General features: G+C 37.1%; 2 protein-coding genes across 2 annotated transcripts; one reads left to right on the forward strand and one right to left on the reverse strand.

The window, feature by feature from the left end:
• On the forward strand, nucleotides 1–19,732 carry LOC126369995 (iodotyrosine deiodinase 1). The gene is made up of 4 exons (XM_050014616.1): nucleotides 1–306; nucleotides 11,841–12,065; nucleotides 15,060–15,376; nucleotides 19,368–19,732. The coding sequence occupies exons 1-4, from the start codon at nucleotides 135–137 to the stop codon at nucleotides 19,548–19,550; spliced, it is 897 nt and encodes a 298-aa protein (XP_049870573.1). The 5' UTR covers nucleotides 1–134; the 3' UTR covers nucleotides 19,551–19,732.
• Nucleotides 19,654–24,543, reverse strand: LOC126370440 (uncharacterized). The gene is made up of 4 exons (XM_050015277.1): nucleotides 24,513–24,543; nucleotides 20,706–20,826; nucleotides 19,734–19,947; nucleotides 19,654–19,659 (listed from the first exon to the last, which is right to left on the reverse strand). Exons 1-4 carry the CDS (start codon nucleotides 24,541–24,543, stop codon nucleotides 19,654–19,656), a joined length of 372 nt encoding a protein of 123 aa, XP_049871234.1.
• Between the last annotated feature and the right edge of the window lie 719 nt (nucleotides 24,544–25,262).

A 25,262-nucleotide genomic window follows, 5' to 3' on the forward strand; every position in this document is an offset into this window, starting at 1 on the left:
ATGAAATTAAATTCATAGAATAAAATAAGTAGGTAGGTAACGAAAAACATTACCAAAAATATTGATTTTCGAATTCAAATTAATTAAATTGTATTTTAATTTAAAAATAGAATTTAAAATAAAATAAATAAAACATGAATATAATTTCGTTAACAGTTTGGACTTTAGAAAATAATTGTTTTATTGTTTATACGACCATGATGGTATGTTTTGTCGCGTTCACATATTACCACAAACGTAAGATAGAAGAGCACAGCAGAATAGCCATGAAGAAGGAAGTTTTGGCGCGAACAGCCGCCGGGAGAGGTCAGTGACATTTGTCTTTTTTTCAGACACCCGTGCAAAGGAATGAAGTTTATACGGTCTTTGCTTCCGTTTTTTGTGTTGTTTTCTTGTAAATTAACGAGTAATGCAACGGATACACTAGAAATAGGTAGCTACTAAGTTAGTCCAGCATTTTGCAGGTAAGATTATTTATTTTTTAAAGTGTGGGTTACTTCTTATTCGGCAAAAGCAAATGTTGTTTATGCCTAATTGCCTTTATGAGAGACGCGTTGGTATTGATACTACTCAAGAGTCCTCTGTCCACCTACTAAGGGATAATGGTCGTGAGATTGTTGATGTATGTGTGTATGAAGATTTCTAGTCAGTTAAGTTAGAGAATATGACGACCTTGGTCGTCGATGAAAAAACAGCAAAAAGGTCAAGTTAACGTAAGTTTTTTTACCACCACCTACCGGATCATATTTTTACATACTTACAGTCATGAGTAATATAATGTTCCCACTTTGGGACTCTGTCGCACTAACATATTTGACATTTAGTGAGACTTACAGTTCAATTTGTCAAAAAAGTTAATGTGACGTGGTACCAAAGTGTTTTTGCATTAATGCTCGTGACCGTACATACATTTATAAGATCACGCCTATTTCCCATTAGGGTAGGCAGAGACCATAGAATTCCTACGATCCTGACACACTACTTTCGTTTTTTCCACTCTCATATTCTTCACCGTTTTTTTTTTTTATTTATTTATGATAGTCAAGTATAGGAGACCCGCAGGAGAAATAAAGTCACCGACATAGCTCGAAGAATTGCAAAGATGAAGTGGCAGTGGGCAGGACACATAGCGAGGAGAACCGATGGCCGCTGGGGCGGAAGGGTTCTGGAATGGCGACCACGTGTCGGACGACGCTCAGTGGGTAGGCCCGCTACAAGGTGGACCGACGATCTGGTGAAGGTCGCGGGAAGCCGTTGGATGCGGGCAGCGCGGGACCGATCGTCGTGGAGATCCTTGGGGGAGGCCTATGCCCAGCAGTGGGCGTCGTACGGCTGATGATGATGATGTGATGAGTCAAGTATACGATTAACAACCTAATAACATACTGAGACTAATCAGGGATGTGCCGTTTCCGGGAATGTTCTCAAAGTGGAAAATTCTCGTAATAAAAACTCTTTAATAGAAAGGACTTTAAGTACTTTAAGCCGTTGCTCCCGGTTACTACTTACTGATGTAAGTATGTAGTCGTTACATGAGCCATGTCAGGGGCCTTTGGCGGCTCAACCTTGAGAGTAGGGTTGATGAGGTTGGTAATCCATCTGTTAAAACAGAGGCGCTTGAGGTGGCTGGGGCACGTGTTCCGAATGGAACCCTCCCGTCTACCACGTCGTGTTTTACTTGGCGCAATAGCACACGGTAAGAGAGATGTTGGAAGACCGGTGCTTCGATTTAAAGATTGCGTCAAAAGAGACATGAGCTCATTTGGAATTTACCACGAGGCATGGGAGGAGCTCGCCGATGATCGAGCCCTGTGGAAGAAGCGTGTGCTCGATGGACGCGACACTCATGACCACACCTGGTTTGACACACTGGCAAGCAGGAGAATGAAACGCCATCAAACCGACAACAATCCACCAGTTGGAGACTTCTCCTGCAGAGTGTGCGGTAGAGTTTGCCGCTCTAGGATTGGCTTGCACAGCCATGAAAGAAAGTGCATTTCTTCGAGGCAATGACGTCATAAATCGTCTGAAACAGACGTATAAGGCCAATGTAACCCACACGATAAGAAGAAGAATAGAAAGAACCTGGTTGCTTTTCTTTTTTAAATTGTTCTACAATACAAAACTATTAGCTAGCAACCAGGTCTTTCAAAGCACGGAATCGTCTTATTTTTGAACATTTTAATTAGGTAAGTCTTTTCGGTGATCGAGCATGCAATATTCGATTTTCACACGTAAATAATTGGAGATGTCCTTAGAAAAGGTTTAGTACGGTCTCCTATGAACCGGCGGCGTGCGTGTATGAAGCGATTGATGAATGTGAAGGAAGCAAGAGAAGTGTGACAGGATCGAAGCAAATGGAATTCTATAGTCTCAGCTTAACCCGGTGGGAAATAGGTGTGAGTTTATGTATGTATGTATACATACACACATTTCGTATCACACAGTGCGTGACATTCACAGAATACGAACGAATGGAAAGTGAGTGATACGTATGCACTCAAATAACACATTATCGCATAGTTACATACAAATTACTTACACACATTATCCATACAACAAACCAAACTCAATTATTTATTTGTACTCTTTTGTGTTAGTTGTTTTTATTACGTGTTTTAATTATAAGTTATATTTTATTCCGTGTTTTTTATTTTATATTTGTTACTGTGTCTAGTTCCTTAGAAATAGAAATGAAGTGAATCAAAAAAACGATTGAGAAAGAGACAGGGAGAAAATAGACAGTATTTTCAAAATAGATAGTACTTCTAACTGGACTAATTCGACTCAGGGCGTCACTTTACTCCATAACTTTATATAAACATAGTTCATAGTTTAATAAAAAAAAAAGTTTACATCTCGAGCTCCTCCGTGCTTCGGAAGGCACGTTAAGCCGTTGGTCCCGGCTGCATTAGCAGTCGTTAATAACCACCAATCTGCACTGGGCCCCCGTGGTGGTTTAAGGCCCGATCTCCCTATCCATCCATAGGGAAGGCCCGTGCCCCAGCAGAGGAGACGTTAATGGGCTGATGGTGATGGTGAGTTTAATAAACATCTACGTCTAAGTATATGGACAAAGCCATGACTGTGGTTTTTTAACACATTTTTTTCTTAGTCCTACATTTTTTCGTGACAAACATAACGATTAGTTTTTTTTTTATAATTCACGTAACAGAAACCTCATAAACATAGGCTAATTTAAATCTCCTTCATCTTGAGATACTTTGGAGCATACTACATCGCAAAATATAATTACACTATTCTCACGTTACCTAGTCATATCAGGGGCCTTTGTGACTCAATAATAACCCTGACACCAGGGTTGATGAGGTTGGTAATCCCCCTAAGAACCCACACAATAGAAGAAGAAGAAGACCTTACCTAGTCATTGGTAGTTAAACCTTCGTCTGCAAGTTTGACACGCAAAAAGGTTTTCATTTACGTCCGACGAAGCTGTAATATGATTCTTACTCGATTATATCAATTAATAACTAAACGAAGAACGAACGTTGTATTACAGAAGTACGGTCACGAGCATTAATATGTATGCACTTTGGTACCATGTCACATTAACTTTTTTGACAAATTGAACTGTAAGTCTCACTAAATGTCAAATATGTTAGTGCGACAGAGTTCTAAAGTGGGTAAGTACATTATATTGCGCATGACTGTACGTATACAGGGTGTTATTGACGCCGTACCCAATACTGAGGGTGATGATTCAGACCATAATACTGAGTTAAAATCAAATGGAATGGAATTCTTGTGCTTTTTTCAATTATTTTCAATTCTATACTTTTTTTGCGTTGGAATGCGCTGGATCAGTTACGATGTAGCCGTATAAGGACGTATCGGTGTTAGGGTGGTATTAATAAACTAATCTCAATTTCGAGACAGTTCTTATAGAAAAACATGGACTTGAGCATGATCATGCTTATTTGAGGGCAGTCTCAGCTGAGATTAGTTTATAAATACTACCCTATCGTAAGTGTCACCGTAACGAAAACATTGGCGGATAATTCAAAGTTGATATCAATTTGCTGTCGGAAAATTAATGTAAATGTTAGTATTTTTCTGTTCCATACTTTGGCGACGGATAATTCCACTTGATATCAACTCAGAATCCTGGTCTGAATCATTCCTCAAAGTTTTCGTTAGGGTGTCACTAACACCCTGTATAGGTACCTACGTAGGCTTAAGGAAAAAATGAGTCTATAATTAAAGCATTATTTATATTTACCCATCGTGGGAAGTTATAAGCAATTAACGTCTAAGAATAAATAGCGATCTAGTGTAGTGGTTGGTTGATGAATGTGGAGGAAGCAAGAGAAGTGTGTCAGGATCAAATGGAATTCTATAATCACTGCTTACCCCGGTGGGAAATAGGCGTGAGTTTATACTTGCCCCTGAAATGTCTCATATAACGACGAAGTACATACTGACTTAAGTAGTAAACGGGACCAACGGCTTAACGTTCCTTCCAAAGTTCAGATTATCTTGCTTTAGAAGAATCGGCTGACCAGCCTGGAATGCCCTAGGCACACATGGTCTCACGAAGTGATTTTTGTAATAGACCCCCACCAGGATTCGAACCAGTGGACCACTTTTTTTTTTTTTGACGTGACTTATTGTAGATTTGCCGCAGATGGCATTAACTACTTGGCCGGACAAATGGGGAGCGCTGAAGGCTCTCACCCGGTACAACGTTTAAGACAACAGGCCTGAGGGTGCCCAGTTGGACGCGAACCTCGGCTCAGGGCGTCGTCTGAGAGGAAAAATATTTGAAAGAATTAATCGACCCTAGTGGGTCGATAGCGATAAGCGCTGAATGAGGGAAATCGTCGACCACGCCGGCGGGGTCGGTATCGGGGTCCTGAAGTGTTTGGTGTTTCCAGTGGACCACGGTGGTCGTTGCTTGTAAGGTGACATGTCAAGCCCATACATTTTATTCGATTTTTTTTGTCGTTTTTCGTAATTGTTTGCTACTTGGCTAAGGTTGAACACAATATTATCAAAGAGTTCAATACCCCAGTTCCTTTTTGTAGTCACATTTTTAAATAAGGTTACTGATAGCGTTCGGCACATTGTTAATACCAGGAATAAAAATAAACTTGCTTTACAAGTCAGTCGATTACATAAGATTACTAAATCTTACAATAAGATTATATGATACGTTTTTACAATAAGATTCCCATTGACATTCAGAATTTGCCTTTCAACTGTTTTAAGACGGTAGTTAAACAAAAACTTTACAAAAAAGGTTATTATAAAGTTAGTGATTATTTAGAACATATGAACGCATGGGATTAACTGTCTGAGAACTGATATTAGGCAGCTAAATTACTCAATTGTATACCAATATTTTATGTTTTTTTTTATTTTTTTAAAGAACGTCTAGGGCCATGTGCCGAGGTTTTTCTTGCAGCTTCTTTTCCCCGGCTATACTGGTTGTGAGAAGCTGCAGTAGTTTTAGGCGGATGAGTCGTTCGTTATGTAAAAATTGACGATTCAAAGTGTAACTATTTTACCTACTGAATAAAGATATTTTTGAAATTGATAATGATAACAAACTTCATCCGAAACAAAAAGTAAATATCATTATTTCTTTTTTATGTTCTCTTGACCCAAAAAGGCTATCCTATTGAACTTTGAACGTCTGTAATACACAAGGTGTTAGTGGCATCGCAAAGAATACTAAGGGGAATGACCCGTCGCAAAGTTCATGTTCTTTTTAGTTTTCATGATATTTTCAATTCTATACTTTTGCGATGGAAAATTCCACTAGATATTAACTCAGAATAATGAGATGCATCATCCCCTACCTATTTGTTACGATGTCACTTACTACACTTCGTTCGTCTAATCGGTTCGTCGTCTTCGTTCGTGTAATTTTAATTTTGATTTGTTCTCACTAGTTAGTCATTAGTTAGATCGTCGAACTAGTGAGAATTATTTTTCTCATTAGTTCAATCGTCGAACTAGCTAATTGATTTGGTTTACGCTGGAAATTTATGAAAATTTTGATACCAATCGTGGTCTTAATCATCGCTCAAAGTTTTCGTTACGATGTCACTAACACCCTATATTAGGCAAGAAACTTAAACATAGAATGACGCCTGAGGGGGTAGGCACTGAGGTATATTTATACCAATACCCACACCTCGCCAGTTATGTTTAAGTCCCGTGTAATAGGGGCGAGTCTATTTACATTAGGTCATCATCATCATCATCAGCCCATTAACGTCCCCACTGCTGGGGCACGGGCCTTCCCTATGGATGGATAGGGAGATCGGGCCTTAAACCATCACGCGGGCCCAGTGCGGATTGATGGTTATTAACGACTGCTAACGCAGTCGGGACCAACGGCTTAACGTGCCTTCCGAAGCACGGAGGAGCTCGAGATGAAAATGTTTTTTTTTGTGGTCACCCATCCTATGACCGGTCTTTGCGAAAGTTGCTTAACTTCAACAATCGCAGACCGAGCTTCTCAGCTTACATTAGGTACCGGGAAACAATCCTAGAAACCCAGCTGGCCACGCAATACCAGCGTCATGGCTCACGCCACGGCTAGGCTTATGCTGAGCGAGGTACATTTATTGAGGACAGCCACATGACTGTTGATTATTGAGCCGCCATAGGCTCTTGCATGACTCATGTAACGGCATCAGTAAGTAATAACCGGGACCAACGGCTTAACGTGCCTTCCGAAGCACAGGTCATCTTTCTTTCGGACAATCAGGTGATCAGCCTGTAATGTCCTAACCAAAAAACTAATTTTACTTATATTTTATTATTATTTATCTGTGCTTTTGACGTTTCTGTTAATTAAATGTAATTTCGTGTATGTTTATTTTTTTTCCCCTACAGTTACTACTTTTGTATTGTTTCTGTGGCGTCCTCTAATAATAAATACTTTATTTCTGTCTATCAATCCACACGATATCAATAAACATATCACAAATAACAACTCATAATTAAAACACATATTAACGGGTTCTTACCGCGTTTAAAATAGGGATATGAGACTCCCAAAATTTCGACACTGTTGCAAGTGCCATGATCACGGGATGACTGATGACACGTGCAACGATGTCGAAATAACCGTCTAAAAATTTTACATCAGTCAATAACCCGACACAGTTAAGTAGACAGCACGTCAAACGGATTGCATACCAGCGACGTACCTTTTTGATTCGCCCGGGTTATTCATTCATTTACTCATTCTTCCTAAAATTAAGAGCTGTGAATCATCCGTCCCTTTCCTTTTCGACGGATATGAAAATGACGGATATAACTTAAAATAAAATTAGGCGGTGTCTTAAAATAAAATCGCGTAAACTTAAAACAATGTATAAATAACAACTCTTTATTTTCAACGCACATCCGGTAAGATAAGCACGCTCCCAGTCCAGCATCGAGGCAGATTCATAAAATGTCATGGCCGCAATAAATTATATTTGACATTTGCTAGAATAGTTTAAAATTCAAATACTTATCTATGCATTCGTTCGTATCAAATTGCGCTGAATTATACCGAACTAGAACAACCATATCGATTATTATAACGATCGAATGGATCGTTAGAAGTTGCATGTCAATGTTTTTCTTTTTTATTTTTTCTCTTTTTGTGTATTGTTTTTTTTTTGTGATGTGTAATGTGAATAATGACATTGTAATTTATTTTATTATCATTACATAATTAATATACTTAATGGTTGACATTTAAATTATCAATTTTATTTTATTTTACTTTTAATATTTGCATGCTATAATTTAAATAACTAAAAATGTAGACCAAATGTTAAATGCTGATCAACTTCAAACCGTAATACCATTTTTATTGTGAATAAATGATTACGAATTATGATCATTATTATCATAAAAACGGCCAGACTCATCAATAATTATACTAATTATTGTAATTACTTAATGTTATAGTGTATTAGTGACAGCGGTAAAACCGGAAGGTGAATAATTATTATATCATTACTTAGTTCATACAAATATGCAGACAATGTTGATGTTATGAGCATTAGGTAACCTCTATTAACCTTGGACAACTATTATTCTTTATTATCTCTGGTTGAGTCTTTTTGGCCGGAACGGGACGGTTGCTTTCTTCATTGAATCTTCTCTTCTATCGTGTGGATTGTGAGGTAAATAATAATTACCACCCCTGACATGACACATGTAACGAAACGACTACGTACTTACATCAGTAAGTAATAACCGGGACCAACGGCTTAACGTGCCTTCTGAAGCACGGATCATCTTACTTTCGGACAATCAGGTGATCAGCCTGTAATGTCCTAACCAAACTAGGGATCACAAAGTGATTTTTGTGATATGTCCCCACCGGGATTCGAACCCGGGGCCTCCGGATCGTGAGTCCAACGCTCAACCACTGGACCACAGAGGTCGTCTAATCTAAGGATAACATGTTACATGTTTTGTATGTCAAGGGCGTTACACTTCCGATTGCTAATTTGCAATTTAAATAGAGATCTCACTCTAATTGGATAAAATTAGGTAGGTACCTACACTGGAAAAAAACAATGGTAATTTGCAAAAAAAATAAAAACGGGATAATGCATCTCCCTAGGAGATGATGTAAAAGTAGAGTCTACACAACTGGCGGGTTAAAATGGCCACATCGAAGCAATTCATCTGAGAAAGCAATATTGCTATTTGACATTTGTTTGCATTGCACACATGCGCAAATGTCAAATTGCAATATTGCTTTCTTAGATGAATCGCTTCGATGTGGCCATTTTATCCCCCCTGTATATTAGGTACTAGTATTTACTAGTAGACAATGAGGTAACTCATCACCAGCCCATTAACGTCCCCACTGCTGAGGCACGGGCCTTCCCTTAAACCATCACGCGGGCCCAGTGCGGAATGAGATAACTATAGTAACATAATGAACGCAATGCTATGTTGTCCTAGCATAAAACAATAAAGCCTCAGGACCCCGATACCGACCCCGCCGGCGTGTTCGACGATTTGCCTCAATCAGCACTTATCGCTATCGACCCGCTAGGGTCGATTAATTCTTTCAAATATTTTTCCTCTCAGACTCGCCCTGAGTCGAGGTTCGCGCCCAACTGGGCACCCTCAGGCCTGTTGTCTTAAACGTTGTACCGGGTGAGAACCTTCAGCGCTCCCCATTCGTCCGGCCAAGTAGTTAATGCCATCTGCGGCTAATATACAATATATCACGTCAAAAAAAAAAAAAACAAAAAACAATAAAGCCGAATAATACCGATTGATAATAAATTATCGATTATTCGGCATAATGCCGATTGGTTGAATATTTGAAGATTTGGGTCGTGCACTAGGTTCAAGATAAATTTTGAAATTCTGATTACCAAATAAAGACACTAACCTATTAACCAGAAAAGTACTTTACATAACTTTGTTAACAATTTTCTCTCCCCGATTTTATCAAGTGTAAGGCGGCGACAGTAAGTACACTTTCGATATACAATTCATTTATAATTCATCGCCAGATCCCGACACTGCCTTGGAATATGTAATCGATATGACTGACTTCCTTTTGTATCGATTATTCAAATTCTATTGACTAGAAACTCATTTCTAACGTGTATTCTATCTTCAATTGGTACTTATAATTCCTCGCGATTATACTTCGCTCATAATGGCTCCAGGCTACGTTCCCGGAAAGAAATAGAGATGGCGCTGTTCTGATTTTACGTGATAATTACTTATTTTCTCATTGCTCTGGGTACATTATTATTCAAACATGTAATGTAATTGCAGAGGCGTATATAAAAATAATTCATGCTTGATATTTGGCTCACATTATGTATCGAATTATGTTGAACATCTAGGGCCCTGTGCCGAGGTTTTTCTTGCAGCTTCTTTTCCCCGGCTTTACAGGTTCTGAGAAGCTGTAGTAGTTTTAGGAGGATGAGACGTTCGTTATGTAAAAATTGATTCAAAGTGTAACTATGTTACCTACTCAATAAAGATATTTTTGAATTTGAATTTTTTGAATTTGACTTTGATCAGAATAATAATGGGTGGAAGATGTGTTGTGTCTGGATGTAATAACAAGGGTCATCATTTATGCTCAAAAACAAAGATGAAAGATGCATAGTCTGTAATCCATGTAATTAGAAGGTTAAACGATGGGAAAACTGTACAGCGCCATTTATATATTTTTTGAGAAGCGCAGCTTGGAAACTCCCTTATTGAAATCAATTTTTACCCGACTGCAGTGAAGCAAAAAAGAAAAAGAAGCTGAGCGTGTTTTATTTATTTATTTGTACACAATAAAACAGACACAAGGAACTTACAAAGAAAACAGTTCATACAGGTAAGCTTATCTATAAACAAAGAGATTTCTTCCAGCTGACCCACGTGACAAGAGAGACATTCAACGTATAATATTATATAACTTCTGTGGTTTAACGGCATCATTCAAACCATGTATTTAGATTAAGGATATAAAGAAAAAAAAATAAAAAAATATACGTACAAATTACTATGTTTTGTTGTTGTTTTATTTATTGTGTTTTATTGTATTTTTATGTTTTTATTCGCTCACATAACAACGAAAGAAAAAGATTCATAGATTTGTTGACACCGGTTTTATAGAAAATTAATCTACATTAAAATACATACATACATACATAAACTCACACCTATTTCCCACCGGGGTAAGCAGAGACTAAAAAAACATTCAAAATTCCAAAAAATCCAGGAATTCCATTTGCTTCCATCCTGACACACTTGTCTTGCTTCCTCCACATTCATCAATCGTTTCATACACGCACGACGGTTCAGAGTAGATCGTATTAAACCTTTTCTAAGAACATCTCCAATTTGGTCAATGTAATGTAAATTAAAATATCTGAAAGATAATAAAAAAAGGTTAAGGTGTACTCGAAAAAATATAAAGTTAAAAACGGATCTTTTATGGAATTTATCAGCAGCTCATCATATTATTATCTGATAAGATATTAACAGGAGCTAGGTTATTATTTGTTTTATTTCACGAAATTTTTATGGACGATAAAAATAATCTGAAATGAAGTCTTAAAGTCTTAAAAATGAACTATATTTTATTTACTTGTTGTAGATCTGCCGCAGATGGTATTAACTACTTGGCCAAAATAGTTAGGTTAGGTAAGCGGACCTCGTGGAAAACGAGATAATGCACCTAGTAGATGATGTAAAAATAGAAAAAAACATTTGTTCTAGAATGAACTATTGACAAAATGTGTCAATTTTATTTTATAATTCAATAGCGGAAAGAAGTAATGTAGGTCGATGATAAATTCGGTTTTAGAGACTAGGTCAGTAGAAAGAATAATAGTGTAACTGACCTTGAATCTGAGTTGATATCAAGTGGAATTTTCCATCGTAATAGTCAGTATCATCCCAGCAATATCCCGTTTTTCACAGGGTCCGCTTACCTAACCAGACGTTTCGACAGGTCCGGTTTTTTACAGAAGCGACTGCCTGTCTGACCTTCCAACCCGCGAAGGGAAAACCAGCCCAATAGAAATTAGGTCACATACCTCCGAAAATGCATTACTCGAGAATGTGGGTTTCCTCACGATGTTTTCCTTCACCGCGTCTTGACTAAAATTAATACCAAAATTAAAACAACAACAGAATAGTTCTGTAGCAAATGATACTAAACTGAAAACCACCAACTTACTTAACATAACATAAACCAATAGTTTCCTTAGTTACTTATACATAACATAAACAGCCTATATTCGCTGGGCACAGGACTCTCCTATATCAACAGGAGGGGGTACAGAGCATCTTCTAGTACTAACATATTTTTTTATATTTTGTACCAGAACGCAACTTCCCGAACAATCCAGACGAAGACCCTGACGCTCTGGCGTCAGCAATACCAGAGGACACCCCGCACATTCCCTACAGGCCTCCCCGAAGGTCTGATGAGGAAATCCTTCAGCGGTCCCGGGAGTATTACGAGCTGATGGCCAAAAGACGAACTGTCAGAGCTTTCAGCCCTGATCCTATTCCTCGAGAAGTCCTGGACAACATTATCAAAACTGCCGGTAAGACTAACCTTCTTTAATTCAAAGTCAAACTCATAAATATCTTAACTATTTTTTTCAGTTGGTTCTAACGCTTGCCTCTCACTTTGAGGTTCAGATTCAGCATAGGCCTGAACGAAGTATTGTCGAATTTGTTTTCGAATTCATGTTTGGATTAGATCATAAATGATTATCTCGTGCCCAGCGGTGAAGTAAAACATCGTGAGGAATGCGTTTTCGGTGGTATGTGACCTAATCTGTAAATGGGCTGAAAATCAGCCCAGATTTTCCCTTCGCGGGTTGGAAGGTCAAACGCTTCTGTAAAAACGGACCTGTCAATTCGCCAGGTTAGGTAAGCGGACCCCGCGAAAAATGGGATAATGCGAGGAAGATGATGATTAATCAGATAACATATAGTTACACTCTGAATCATAAAGTTTACATAAATATAATATTTCCCGAACGTCTCATCCGCCTAAAACTACTGCAGCTTCTTACAACCCGTATAGTCGAGGCAAAGTAGCTGCAAGAAAAACCTCAGAGCAGGGCCCTAGACGTTTTTTTTTTAAAAGACAAAACTATATTGTATGCCCTTTCAGTATTTTGGCTGCCACATAATTGGTTCCCCCATTCCCAGGCGCTTATTCCCATTTTTGACAGGCGAAATCCTATCTCCTAAATACTTAGTGACCTATTACATTATACCGTCCAAGTAGTTACGCTATTTGCGGCAAATCTACAATAAGTCACGTCAAAACAAAAATCTTACTTTATGTCAACTAGGTTAAAAAACCCAAAAACTTACGTGACCCACGATTCGATCTGGGTTTGATTTTCAATGAAACAGTTGAAGAAAATATTTCCAAAGACAGTCCCTAGTTTAGTTAAGCAATAAAATATACAGTCAAAAGAATAAAATTTTAATAAAAATGTTATCAAATTAATAACAATTTATAAAATAAATAAATATCATAAAATAAAATCTACAGTTTTAGTAAGTATAGTAAAACTCATTTTGAATGTGGAACCTTGCCCATAATTAAAAATATACCATCATCCCACGACATTGTCTATATTATCATCTACTATTTGAATCACGGGTCGTTGAGTCTTATATATGCATCTGACAGAATGAATTTGCATAAATCTATATCTCTCACATCATCAAAGTAGCCTGCTGGTTCGATGTTCATTGCCATATTCCTTACTTTGAAGTTGATATCTCTTGGGAACAACCCTCTATTAACCTGCTTAACAAACCTCGTCACATTCTCCACTACGTCAATGACATCACACGAATCATCATCAGGACTGTTTCCACATGCAGTACTAAAAACCCTAGGTCCCGCAGTCGACATCATCGTCACTTCACCAAATGGCAATTTCGTACCCAAATATTTCAAAGACTCATCCCATCTTGAATCATTGAAGTAACAAAAATGTTCGTGATGCGTTTTGATCTTGTTCCAAAAAGACCTGTTAAAAGCGATGCCCATATTTCTTTCCGTTTCGCCAAATGCTCCAATGATGATGTCGATATTGTTAACATGGTAATTTTTGACACAAGGTTCGTAAGCTCCAAGGTTGATAACCTCGCATTGAGGGCATATTATCGAACGAAATCTTGGGGAGCTCATCACATGTAGCATGTAAAGCAAATCCTCAGCTACTACTTGATCGTACCGTAGGAACAGTATGAAGTGCTCGATACAGCTTGTTTCCTCTAAGATGTCAAAGACGTGTCGTACATACCACCACCAGAAAAGCTTCCTCTGCGCCAAAACAGAATTTCGCTTATTGCTGGTGTGGCAAAAGTAGCCTGTAGAACAAAACTTGGTATCGTTACCAGGAAAAATTGTAGGATACAGCTGACTGCTGTATGGGTAGAATATTTGCATATACTTCGCAAATTCTACAGACTCCACTATGGAGTTAATCCTTTCATTATAACTGTTGTGAGCAAATATTAACACAGCTTTCGAAATTGCTGTGACATTTTCTAAAGACTGTAGTAGTTTTGCAAGTCTGTAAGTATCATTATGTACTTCAATAACAATGATTATGGATAGATAATTAAATATTTCGAAAAGGCCTTCGTTATACACCGCTTGTTCCTTGTTGATCCTCAGAATTTTCTTCTTGATATTAACGAGCTTCTGAAATTTTTGATGGCGTGCTTCAATTTTCACAATTACATCGGTATAATTAGAGATATTGTCGAACTCATAATCTTTGAAGAGGAACTCATTCCATTCATTTTTGTTATCCACTATGGTGCTAAAAAATAAGATAAAAGTAACACCCAAAACTAATATAGCAAACACTGCTTTCTCATACTTTCGGATGAGTTCTATAGTGTTACTATCGAACATTTTGTAAACGGAAATTTATACTTCCATTAGGACAATTGTGTTAAATTACTATCATATTACATTAGATAGCTTTATCATTTGTCCCCATAACAGTAATAATCAGTAGTGATGACACATAATGAATAAAAAATTAAAATGAACATATGTCTAAATCATGTGTTTTGACATGGTCAAGTCCATAGGTCAAGTAGAAGAATGAAACCATAATGGAACAAGAGTACTTTTTCAAGTAAGTTTTACTAAAGTTCTTAAGCATAAAGGTTTGAGTCGTTTATGCCAAGTTAATGCACAACGTAGGTATAGATAAAAAATAAAAAGTATCAAGACGTTTTCATCCAATTACCCGAGTGTTGTTTACTATAGAAATTTTATTTCCCTATTTACCATCAGATTCTGGTACACCTATACATTGTGAGAAGCTCAAAAATGAGTGACTGGTTTTCACCCTTCACTAGAAACATTCGATTTTCTTAAGATTTTACTTTATATATAGTACCTGGTCCGATAGTAAGGGGATAATCTGTGTCTTGTTTTTGCTCGCTTGTCCTTTTAAAACAGTTTATTTCTATTAATAATTGAAAAGTTTATTCTCCTATCTGATGCTCTTACTATAGTTAATTTAGCTGTTACTTTCCAATTCCAGGCACAGCCCCATCCGGCGCTCACACAGAACCTTGGACATACGTCGTGGTACAGGATCCGGAAATGAAAGCAGCCATCAGAGATATAGTCGAAGAGGAAGAAGAACAGAACTATAACAAGAGAATGTCCAGACAATGGGTGACAGATCTGAAGCCATTCCATACAATGCATGTGAAGCCATATTTATCAGAAGCTCCTGCGCTAGTCCTTGTCTTTAGGCAGACTCACTCGTGGAGACCAGACGGCAAGAAGCGGATGCATTATTACAGCGAAGTTAGCGTTGCTATTGCTGCTGGAATTCTTTTAGCAGCTATTCAGGTAATTTTTTTATTGGAATTTGTAAGGGTAGATCCACGTAACGCGAAGAAATAGATGTTTCGATTTAGTCAAATATTCTGAAGATGCTGGATCACGATTTTCTATTTCAAGTGCATATAATCAAACAAATGGTGAATGGGTAGAAGCAAGAGAAGCATGTAAGGGTCGAAGGTAATAGAATTCCGTTGTCTCCGCTTATCCGGGTAGGAAATAGGCGTTTATGTATGTATGTTCAAGCTTCTTTTTTGCATGAGTACATTCTTTGAGAACAATGATAATTATAATTACCCTTCTTCCCCACCGCACTACCAAGCCGCACTACCAGTTGTGCCGTGGGGAATATTTATTCCCTTCTGCACTACCAGCCAGTAGTGTCGTAGGGAATTTAGAATTTCAAAACACCCTTATTCCCTTCAACACTACTCTATTAATTTACTAATAATACCAATGCGTGGATGAGAAACGAATATAATATTACTTCTTTGAAATCATTTCAGTCTCCTTGTATTTTCGTTTTTGACAGAATCTTTTTAGATCAACCAGGTGCTGTAGAAAATAAAAAATAAGAAGACTGACACTGATCGCACTGACATAATATTTGTTTATTAAACGGACAGGAAAATTATAATTATTGTTTGAATTGTAATAATATTATTTATCGTTTAATTAGTTCTACTTACATCATTACCATTGGTGTAGAACTGTATGGCGTAAAGCAAAACGTTTAGGACACACGAAAAGTAAGGCAGAGAGGAGAATTGTAGCTCTAACTGCGGCGCTTTCACTTATCCCAGAAGAAAATTTTCGCGAGGGCTGGTCTTATATTAAAGCAGAGTGTGGAGATGAAATTCAAATGCCAAAATTTATTAACTACATACAGCGGTTTTGGATAAACAAGTCGTATTCGAACAACATTATTAGTGTATTTGGAGAACGACATCGGACGAATAACATTTTAGAAGGTTGGCATTCTAAATTAAACCGATCAGTCAACAAAAACACAGTAACACTTTTGCGTTTGCTGAAAGTTTTGTATGAATTTCAAACAGTTTCAAATATAAAAACGATCAACAAAACCAATGCAACAAGACAAAAATTCCGCATCCAAAACGACGATGTTATCACACGTGTACAAATGCAATTAGTTAATGGGGAGATAACATTAGGTCATGCACTAGATAAGTTACGATAATCCATCTACTACTTGGGACGGAGCAGGGATCTACGATACTCGATCTATATTATAAGTTCGTCTGTTAATGTCTGTAAATAAAAACTACAATTATTATTTTATGAATTTAAATTTCAATAGTTCTAAATTACGTAGGTAACATAATATATTGAGTAGTAATAAAGTAGTAATAATGTAATTTGACCTGGTTGATATATATAAAATAGGAACAATGGAGTATGATTTTACTCGCCAATAAGTAATAGTGCAATGATGTAAGTAGAACTAACTAAACGATAAATAATATTATTACAATTCAAACAATAATTATAATTTTCCTGTCCGTTTAATAAACAAATATTATGTCAGTGCGATCAGTGTCAGTCTTCTTATTTTTTATTTTCTACAGCACCTGGTTGATCTAAAAAGATTCTGTCAAAAATAGTGCTGCAAAGAACTTTAGGCTTTTAGCCCTTATTTTAAGACTAGACTGTTAAATAAAAAGCTTAGTAGGCTAAAAACCTATAAAGCCATTTAGTACTTGCGGCTAGGCTAGGGTTAAGCCTATTCAAGCCTATTGGTTATAAGCCTAAAGGCCTTAAAAAGGCCTAATCTTGTTTAAGACTAATTTAATAAAATAAGACGCTCAAAAAGCCTATGAAGCTCTTAGACCTTAAGGTTATTTAGGCTATACATACAGTCCCTTTCTCAAGTAAAAAAAAGTAAAAGTGTGGGTGGGTACAACAAACTTTAAAAACATATATACCTACACAAACACTGTGAAAAATTGATTTATTGTTAGATGCACAACTAGCTAACTAACTATGAATATTGAAAATAACTTCTTACTATCAATTAGTATGGAAATAGTCTAATAATTATAGTAATACGTAACAGCACGTCCCGTCAGCCCCATACAAATTACTTACGCTAGAAGAACCGATTTTTAAGGCCAATATCATGTGTGAATTTTATGTAGCTCCAATAATATTATATACATACGTATCGAATTGATAACTCCCTTTTTTGAAATCGGTAAAAAGGCTTTTACTAAAAAATGATAATAAAGACTCCAGTCCCAAAAAGCCTACTACTTTAAAAAAAGCTATAGGCTTTTTAAAAGCCTACTACATTAAAAAGGCTATAGGCTTTTTTAAAGCCTACTACTTTAAAAATGGCTAAAAGTTTTTTAAAATGACGAAGCTTTTAAAGCCCTATTTTACTGGTCTAGTCCCAAAAAGGACTCGGTAGGCTGAAATTTAGGGCTAAAAGCCTAAAGTCCTTTGCAGCACTAGTCAAAAACGAAAATACAAGGAGACTGAAATGATTTCAAAGAAGTAATATTATATTCGTTTCTCATCCACGCATTGGTATTATTAGTAAATTAATAGAGTAGTGTTGAAGATGTCCGTATACACAACAGGACCCTTCGTCTGATTCGATCGACAACCAGAGTTTCACTTTCGTAATATTTAGTACCTTCCGAGTAGTGTAAGAAAAATAATAGTACCTTTACAGTTAAACAAAAAACTTGAATTAATTTCCAGCAGGACCCTCCGTGGTTTGAAGGTCTTCAGACCATTGGTGTATATCCCTGTATAGCGGTGCATTAGTACCTTCAGATTATCTTCGTTTTCTTTTAAAACAAATATTAGTTTATAAGAAATAAATCTACAAAATTTTTATACTGCCAGCAGGACCCTTTTTTGTTTTGGTGCTTTCAGTCCAGACATTCATATTTCCTAGCAGCAGTATATTAGTACTTTTCAAAAAAATATCGCTTAATTAAAAAAAAATGTATTAAAAAGTAATAAGACTGATTCTTTATCAGAGAAAATATTCTAACACTTTTATTTATGTGATGCAACCAATGAAATAAAAAACAGTTTTCATGTTATATTAGGTAGGTACGTAGTTTGATATCGTCAAAAAGGAAAACACAATGAAAATTATAACAAAAAATAAATTATATTTACAAAAATTTACATTAGGAATTATCAATCAAAATTACAATTACCAATCAAAATTACAATTACCAATAGAAATTATCAATCAAACGTTGTTCAGCGTGGGTTAATAAAGATCATAGTAGATCATTGGTTGCATCACATAAATAAAAGTGTTAGAATATTTTCTCTGATAAAGAATCAGTCTTATTACTTTTTAATACATTTTTTTTTTAATTAAGCGATATTTTTTTGAAAAGTACTAATATACTGCTGCTAGGAAATATGAATGTCTGGACTGAAAGCACCAAAACAAAAAAGGGTCCTGCTGGCAGTATAAAAATTTTGTAGATTTATTTCTTATAAACTAATATTTGTTTTAAAAGAAAACGAAGATAATCTGAAGGTACTAATGCACCGCTATACAGGGATATACACCAATGGTCCGAAGACCTTCAAACCACGGAGGGTCCTGCTGGAAATTAATTCAAGTTTTTTGTTTAACTGTAAAGGTACTATTATTTTTCTTACACTACTCGGAAGGTACTAAATATTACGAAAGTGAAACTCTGGTTGTCGATCGAATCAGACGAAGGGTCCTGTTGTGTATACGGACATGTGTTGAAGGGAATAAGGGTGTTTTGAAATTCTAAATTCCCTACGACACTACTAGCTGGTAGTGCAGAAGGGAATAAATATTCCCCACGGCACAACTGGTAGTGCGGCTTGGTAGTGCGGTGGGGAAGAAGGGTATAATTATCTTTGGAACAATGTCCCCAGGTGTACTACTTTTTTCTTATCTGACCAAATCCAAGGAATAGGCTGGACTCTAGGGCGGAGTAAAGCTATCAAAATATTCCTTCTTTCTCTACAGTACTGCGGTTTGGTGGCCCTTACATCGACGCCTCTCAACTGCAACGCACGATTGCGCGACCTGCTCAGCAGACCATCACACGAAAGGCTGGAACTCCTCCTACCAGTGGGAAGACCCCATGAAGACGCTACCGTACCAGACCTTCAGAGGAAACCCTTGGAAGAAATTATGGTTAGGATTTGAATAGTCGGAAAGAAGGCTGGAGTGTGGGTACCACAAAACAGAAAAACAATTGTGTAATGTGATGAGACTGTCCTAATTTGTAAAGTATTCTTGTTAGGTGTTGTTATTGCTCAAAAAGGAATAAAAGACAAACTGATTTTAGGGACATTTTGTACTAAAAAAAATAAACATCAAAAAACGAACACAGTGTTTTTTTGTGGTATTGCTCTCAGAGATTTTGGGGGTAAGGACGAGCCCCAGAGAGCTAGCGACAGCGGCGTCTCTTGCGGCGACGTCGTCGGCAGCTGCGACGACGGCGACGGCGGCTGCAGCTTCGGCGACGTCGGCGCTTCTTGCGCCGACAACTGCGACGGCGGCGACGCTTGCGACGACAACTACGGCGGCGGCGCTTGCGGCGCTTTTCACAGAAATAAATAATTTGTACTTGGTGATATTGTACAGTCGCATATAATTGTGTACATGGCGGCTAGGATTAACACGTTGAAGTCTAGTGATCCATATACGGGTCAAGACGGACTAGCTCCGTGACCTATACATGGGTCACTAAGAAACGACCACTACACACACTAAGGGCGGATGCTCTACTTGGATCTCGGGTAACTTAGCAAAGGTTGCACTAACACGCAGGACTTACAAGGAAGTTGCTGCTGTCTCAGTTGCGGCTATTTCTGATTTCTGATCTGCATATTTCTGAATCTTACGGACATTATCCCTACATATATAATTAGCAAATTCCTGCCTGACCATGTTGACAGTTTATCAATTACAATAGGACATTTCGAAACAAGGAAAACGCAACTATTGACTTATCTTGCAGATTAAGTTACGCTACATACATTATCTATGGATTCTCAGAAGAATAATAATATATTAGACTAACCCTAGTCTAATATATTATTTTTCTGACTTGGAAAGAATGAACCACTGAATTGACGCAAAATTGGGAAGAATGGCACGGAGAGCTGGGGGGTTAAAAAGGGTAGCCTTTTTAACGAACACAGATAAAAGTAAGCGCGCAATGCAAACAAATGTCAAATAACAATATTGCTTTTTATATGAAATGCTTTGATGTGTTTTTAACCCCCTTGACCCCAAATGGAATTGTATAAAGCAGATAATAATGACGACGATGAGAAAGAATTGAAAGGCACTTACACCACATTTCTTGCGCTTGCGCCGGCGGCGGCAACACGCCTCGGAGGGTTCCTCGTCAGAGCGGGACCGCGAGAACGATCTCGCGCGAATGGTCTTGTCGTCGATATTGCCACCGCCACGTCTGCCGGATAATCCCCTGTTCGTTTTGTATTAAGGAAAAACACCTTGACCAAGTGAATGGCCAAGTTCAAAAAGTCTAAGTTCAAATCCTAACAACCAAGTCCACTTAATTCAAGTAAGTCCTAAATTTAAAACATTATCAAAAGATTTGCTATAGATACTTTATTCAGCACAAAGGGAATAAGATACAGAAATAAGAACAAACGAATACACAAAGGCACAAGGCCTTATTGCTCCTAAGCAATTGGGTAGTTTCCTGGGTCAAAGATAAATTATGAAATTCTGATTAAGTACTAAATAAAGATAGACGTAAAGGTGACAATAAACATTTTATTTTTTCTATTTAACCTATTTATGACTTAATAAATAAAAATGTAATGTCATTTCGTATTTTGACGTTCTAATGTAACTGATTTGACCAGTTTGAAACTACCCTATTGCATGGATAGATCATCAAAGTGTTAATAAGGCATAAAATCCTTAACTGGACTTATAAACTCCTTAAACTCAGCCTTTCAGTTGCTTCTATGCTGGACTGGAAGTGACAAAGGATCAAGCATAGAACTGTCAGCTGCTATTCTTCCCGGGCATGTCGTAAAAACCGAGCGGAATTAATCCTAACATGATGCATCATTGCATGGGCGCTAAAATGATCACCTGTCACCATAAGAATCATTACATCCAAGTTGGCTTCTGTTTAATTGTGACTCTGGTCATCCCATATGTATCATGATTAAGCTGTACGAAGAATGAATTGTCTAACATTAAACCTTGTAAAGTTACGGTCGCAAAGGTCTTAATCTGGTGCATAATCATGTGATGCTTCGTCGCCACGCCACGCGCGCAATTTTAGAATAAATAATACACAAAATATGTTCGTAAATTGTTCGTTATTTGTTCTATATTGAAAAAAAATGTACTATAGTAGATTAAGAAATAATAAATAAAATATGTGGCGTTGCGACGAAGCCTACTTTCTGCCCACGCCACACTTAATGAGATTTAATAAGGTCTTCTATGGTTCCAAATACATCATTAAATAAATGTACTGTTATTGTTCGTTGCATTAAACTTATAATTCTAGGAAATAAATAGACAGAACAAGAAATAATTAAAAAATTAAAAATTAGGAGTGGTAACTTTCGATGTATAAGTTCACTAGCAATACGCACAATGAACGTTTGCATTGAGAGAAACATCAGGCGTTATTGGTCAGATTCCATATAAATTAAATAAATTAATGTACTGTTATTGTTAGTTTTATTAAACATACAGTTTCAAGAAATATAGAGAAATAATTAAAAATAAGGAAAGGATAAAAAAAGGGCGTTTATCTATTTATATAGTAAATCATATTTTGTTCTCTGCACATCACACAAACAATTAAATTATGTGTACATCCTTAAGTAACGAGTAAAAGTAAATAATTCTGAAGATTTTTTACACATAGGGAATTAAACCTATAAAAAATTAACAATTTTTATTTTTATTTACGTATTATTAGTAAAAAATTAGTATAATAAAAAAATTATAGTAAAATTAGTAAAATTAGTAGTAGTAATTAGTAGAAAATAGTTTGTGACGGAAACTAACTGAATAAACGCCTGATGTTTCTCTCAATGCAAACGTTCATTGTGCGTATTGCTAGTGAACTTATACATCGAAAGTTACCACTCCTTATTTTTATTTTTTAATTATTTCTTGTTCTGTCTATTTATTTCCTAGAATTATAAGTTTAATGCAACGAACAATAACAGTACATTTATTTAATGATGTATTTGGAACCATAGAAGACCTTATTAAATCTCATTAAGTGTGGCGTGGGCAGAAAGTAGGCTTCGTCGCAACGCCACATATTTTATTTATTATTTCTTAATCTACTATAGTACATTTTTTTCAATATAGAACAAATAACGAACAATTTACGAACATATTTTGTGTATTATTTATTCTAAAATTGCGCGCGTGGCGTGGCGACGAAGCATCACATGCATAATCAACAAAAATATCTTGGAAATTGCATCGACGTTTGAAAAAGCTATTAACTAATCCATTTCACTAGAAAGGTATTATGGATCTTCCAGTGGAGTCAAAAATAAATTCAAGAGGAGGGTAAGTTAGTTCAAAATCGGAGACAAAATTTCGATGCAGTAGAGCTTTGCTAGATCCTATAATGCTCATTGGTAGCCAGGACTGGTTTCATGTAAATAGCTAGAAGTTAGAAGTATTCCTTTCGAATATAGACCAAGATAAAACTCAAATTACCTGTGCGTTATTGGCTCTAAGTTAGTCGAGATATCAGCGATTTTCATTCCGGGGTTCTCGCGTGATACACTAACAAATAGAAAAATTCTATACTTAGAGTGCGTTCGAAAACTGGTTACTTACAGAATTTCTACTGTAAGACTATTTTCTTGTTTTCGAACTCGCCCTTAAAATATACATAAATACCATCTTAAGAGTCCGTTAAGAGCTGGTAACCTGATTGTGAAAATGTGTTAAAAGTTTAAATGAGTACCTGCGGCTCATTCTGCCATCTTCTGATGCAGGATGTTCACTGAAACAAGAAAGAGAACGTTTTAAATACACGTGATGTTGACGTGTGCACGTGTGACTATTATTGAATTCATCATTTGAGTTGAGTTTAAGAATGCTTAGGAACATCTTGCATCCACATTATTAAACAAACATTTTGAATGACTACTCAAAAGTGTATTTACACTGACGTAGTTGACCTTCCGCTTTTTTATTAACTGACCTCAAGGCTTGCTAAAGTAAAGCATGCGACCATATTCGATCCTACAAACAAAGATTTTTATAGCATAAGAGTTCTGAATGGCTTAAGAAGTCCTTAAGTCCACTTAAGGACGTCTTGAACAATCAAGTTCTTATGTGTAGTTAGGGACTCCCTGAACTTGATCGTTCACTTCTTTTCTAACTACTACTGGAACTATTATTGACCTCGGGGGTCCCGCCATGCTAAGTTGTTGCTCGATCACCAGCGCTGGGTCAGGGTTTGACTCCGTGATCATGCAGGCTGGCCCCAGCAATCTGCGAGCGAGCAACACATCTGTTAGCAACGGCAGCCCACGTGTTGCCAAGCAACATGATGGCGTGTTGTTGGCAAAAAGCGGGACAGAGGTAAAAATCTATGCGTACCGTGGATTTTAGGAAATTGTTAAGTAATGTTTGTTATATTTTGAAAATAACGGCTAAAATAAATGACGCGTGATTCAGCGGAGTCTTAGGAAACCTGGTAACACCACTTCTGTTGATACATACTCTATGTACAACTCAATTAACTAAAGCTGGCATGTTGATGACGTCAAGAAAAACTGTCCATCTTTTTTTGACGTGACTTATTGTAGATCTGCCGCAGATGGCATTAACTACTTAGCCGGAACTGCCCATCAGTAGTCATTAGGCTCGTCTCGACCGCGACCTGTTATTCTTATTTTAGTCCTAATTGCAACCATCTGCACATAGATGATTTTTGTTTGAACTTAAAGTGTAACTATGTTACCTATTGAATAAAGATATTTTTGAATTTGAATTTGAATTTGAACTTAAAATGTTATTTTCCCAAAATTTTAAACATGTTGTATTACATAATATTTCATAGAAATAATTAATACTGTAAACTGCCAGCTTTAGTTAACTGACCTGTATCTACATACATTTACATACCTGTTTTCAGCTTTTTCCTTTTGGTCGTCATTTTTCCCACTTTTCTTCCGTCCTAAGGGTGAAGTGGAGCCCTTCTTGTCGTGGATGCAGTTGTGGTCAGAGAGACGACGTGCAGCAGCGGCTCGGCGGCGCCTGCAAAAAATGTTACAGCAATCACACTCCATAGCGTCTTTGAATCAGCTTCATTGCCAGGAGTGACATTAAAGATTTATTTTAATGACGTAGGTAGTTGTGAGTTGCGTCTTTCTATTTCCATTTTGTTTTGTATTCTCTTTGTGCAATAAAGTATTTGTTGTTTTATATGCTACGTCAACTTCTTATTTTAAACACTTGTGCGCCAACCACAACAACCTCGTGGTGTAGTGGTTAGATAATTGGGCTCACGATCTGGATCTGGTTCATTACAATGTCGAAAATCACTATGAAACTGACCATTGTTTGGCTAGGACATGGCTTGATCGCCTGGTTGTCCAAAAAATAAGACGATTCGTAAGTAAGTAGGTTAAGTCGTTTAAGGCTACTAGCCCAAATGCCTTCACCAACCCGTTGATTGAGGGGGGGGAGGGGTCAATGCTCAGCTGAGGGCCGTATATAGGCTATTACTATATGTTATGCACTCACTTCCGCTGGATGTCGACGTAGGTCTTGAGGCGGGCGGTGTAGCGCGGCACTTCATGGTCGCTGCGCTTGCGCATAAACACCACCAGGTCCTCGTTCACCTTCTTCTTCTCCTGCTCGTTGTTGTTGGAC

The sequence above is a fragment of the Pectinophora gossypiella genome, chromosome 10, assembly GCF_024362695.1.
Source record: "Pectinophora gossypiella chromosome 10, ilPecGoss1.1, whole genome shotgun sequence".
Lineage (NCBI taxonomy): Eukaryota > Metazoa > Arthropoda > Insecta > Lepidoptera > Gelechiidae > Pectinophora > Pectinophora gossypiella.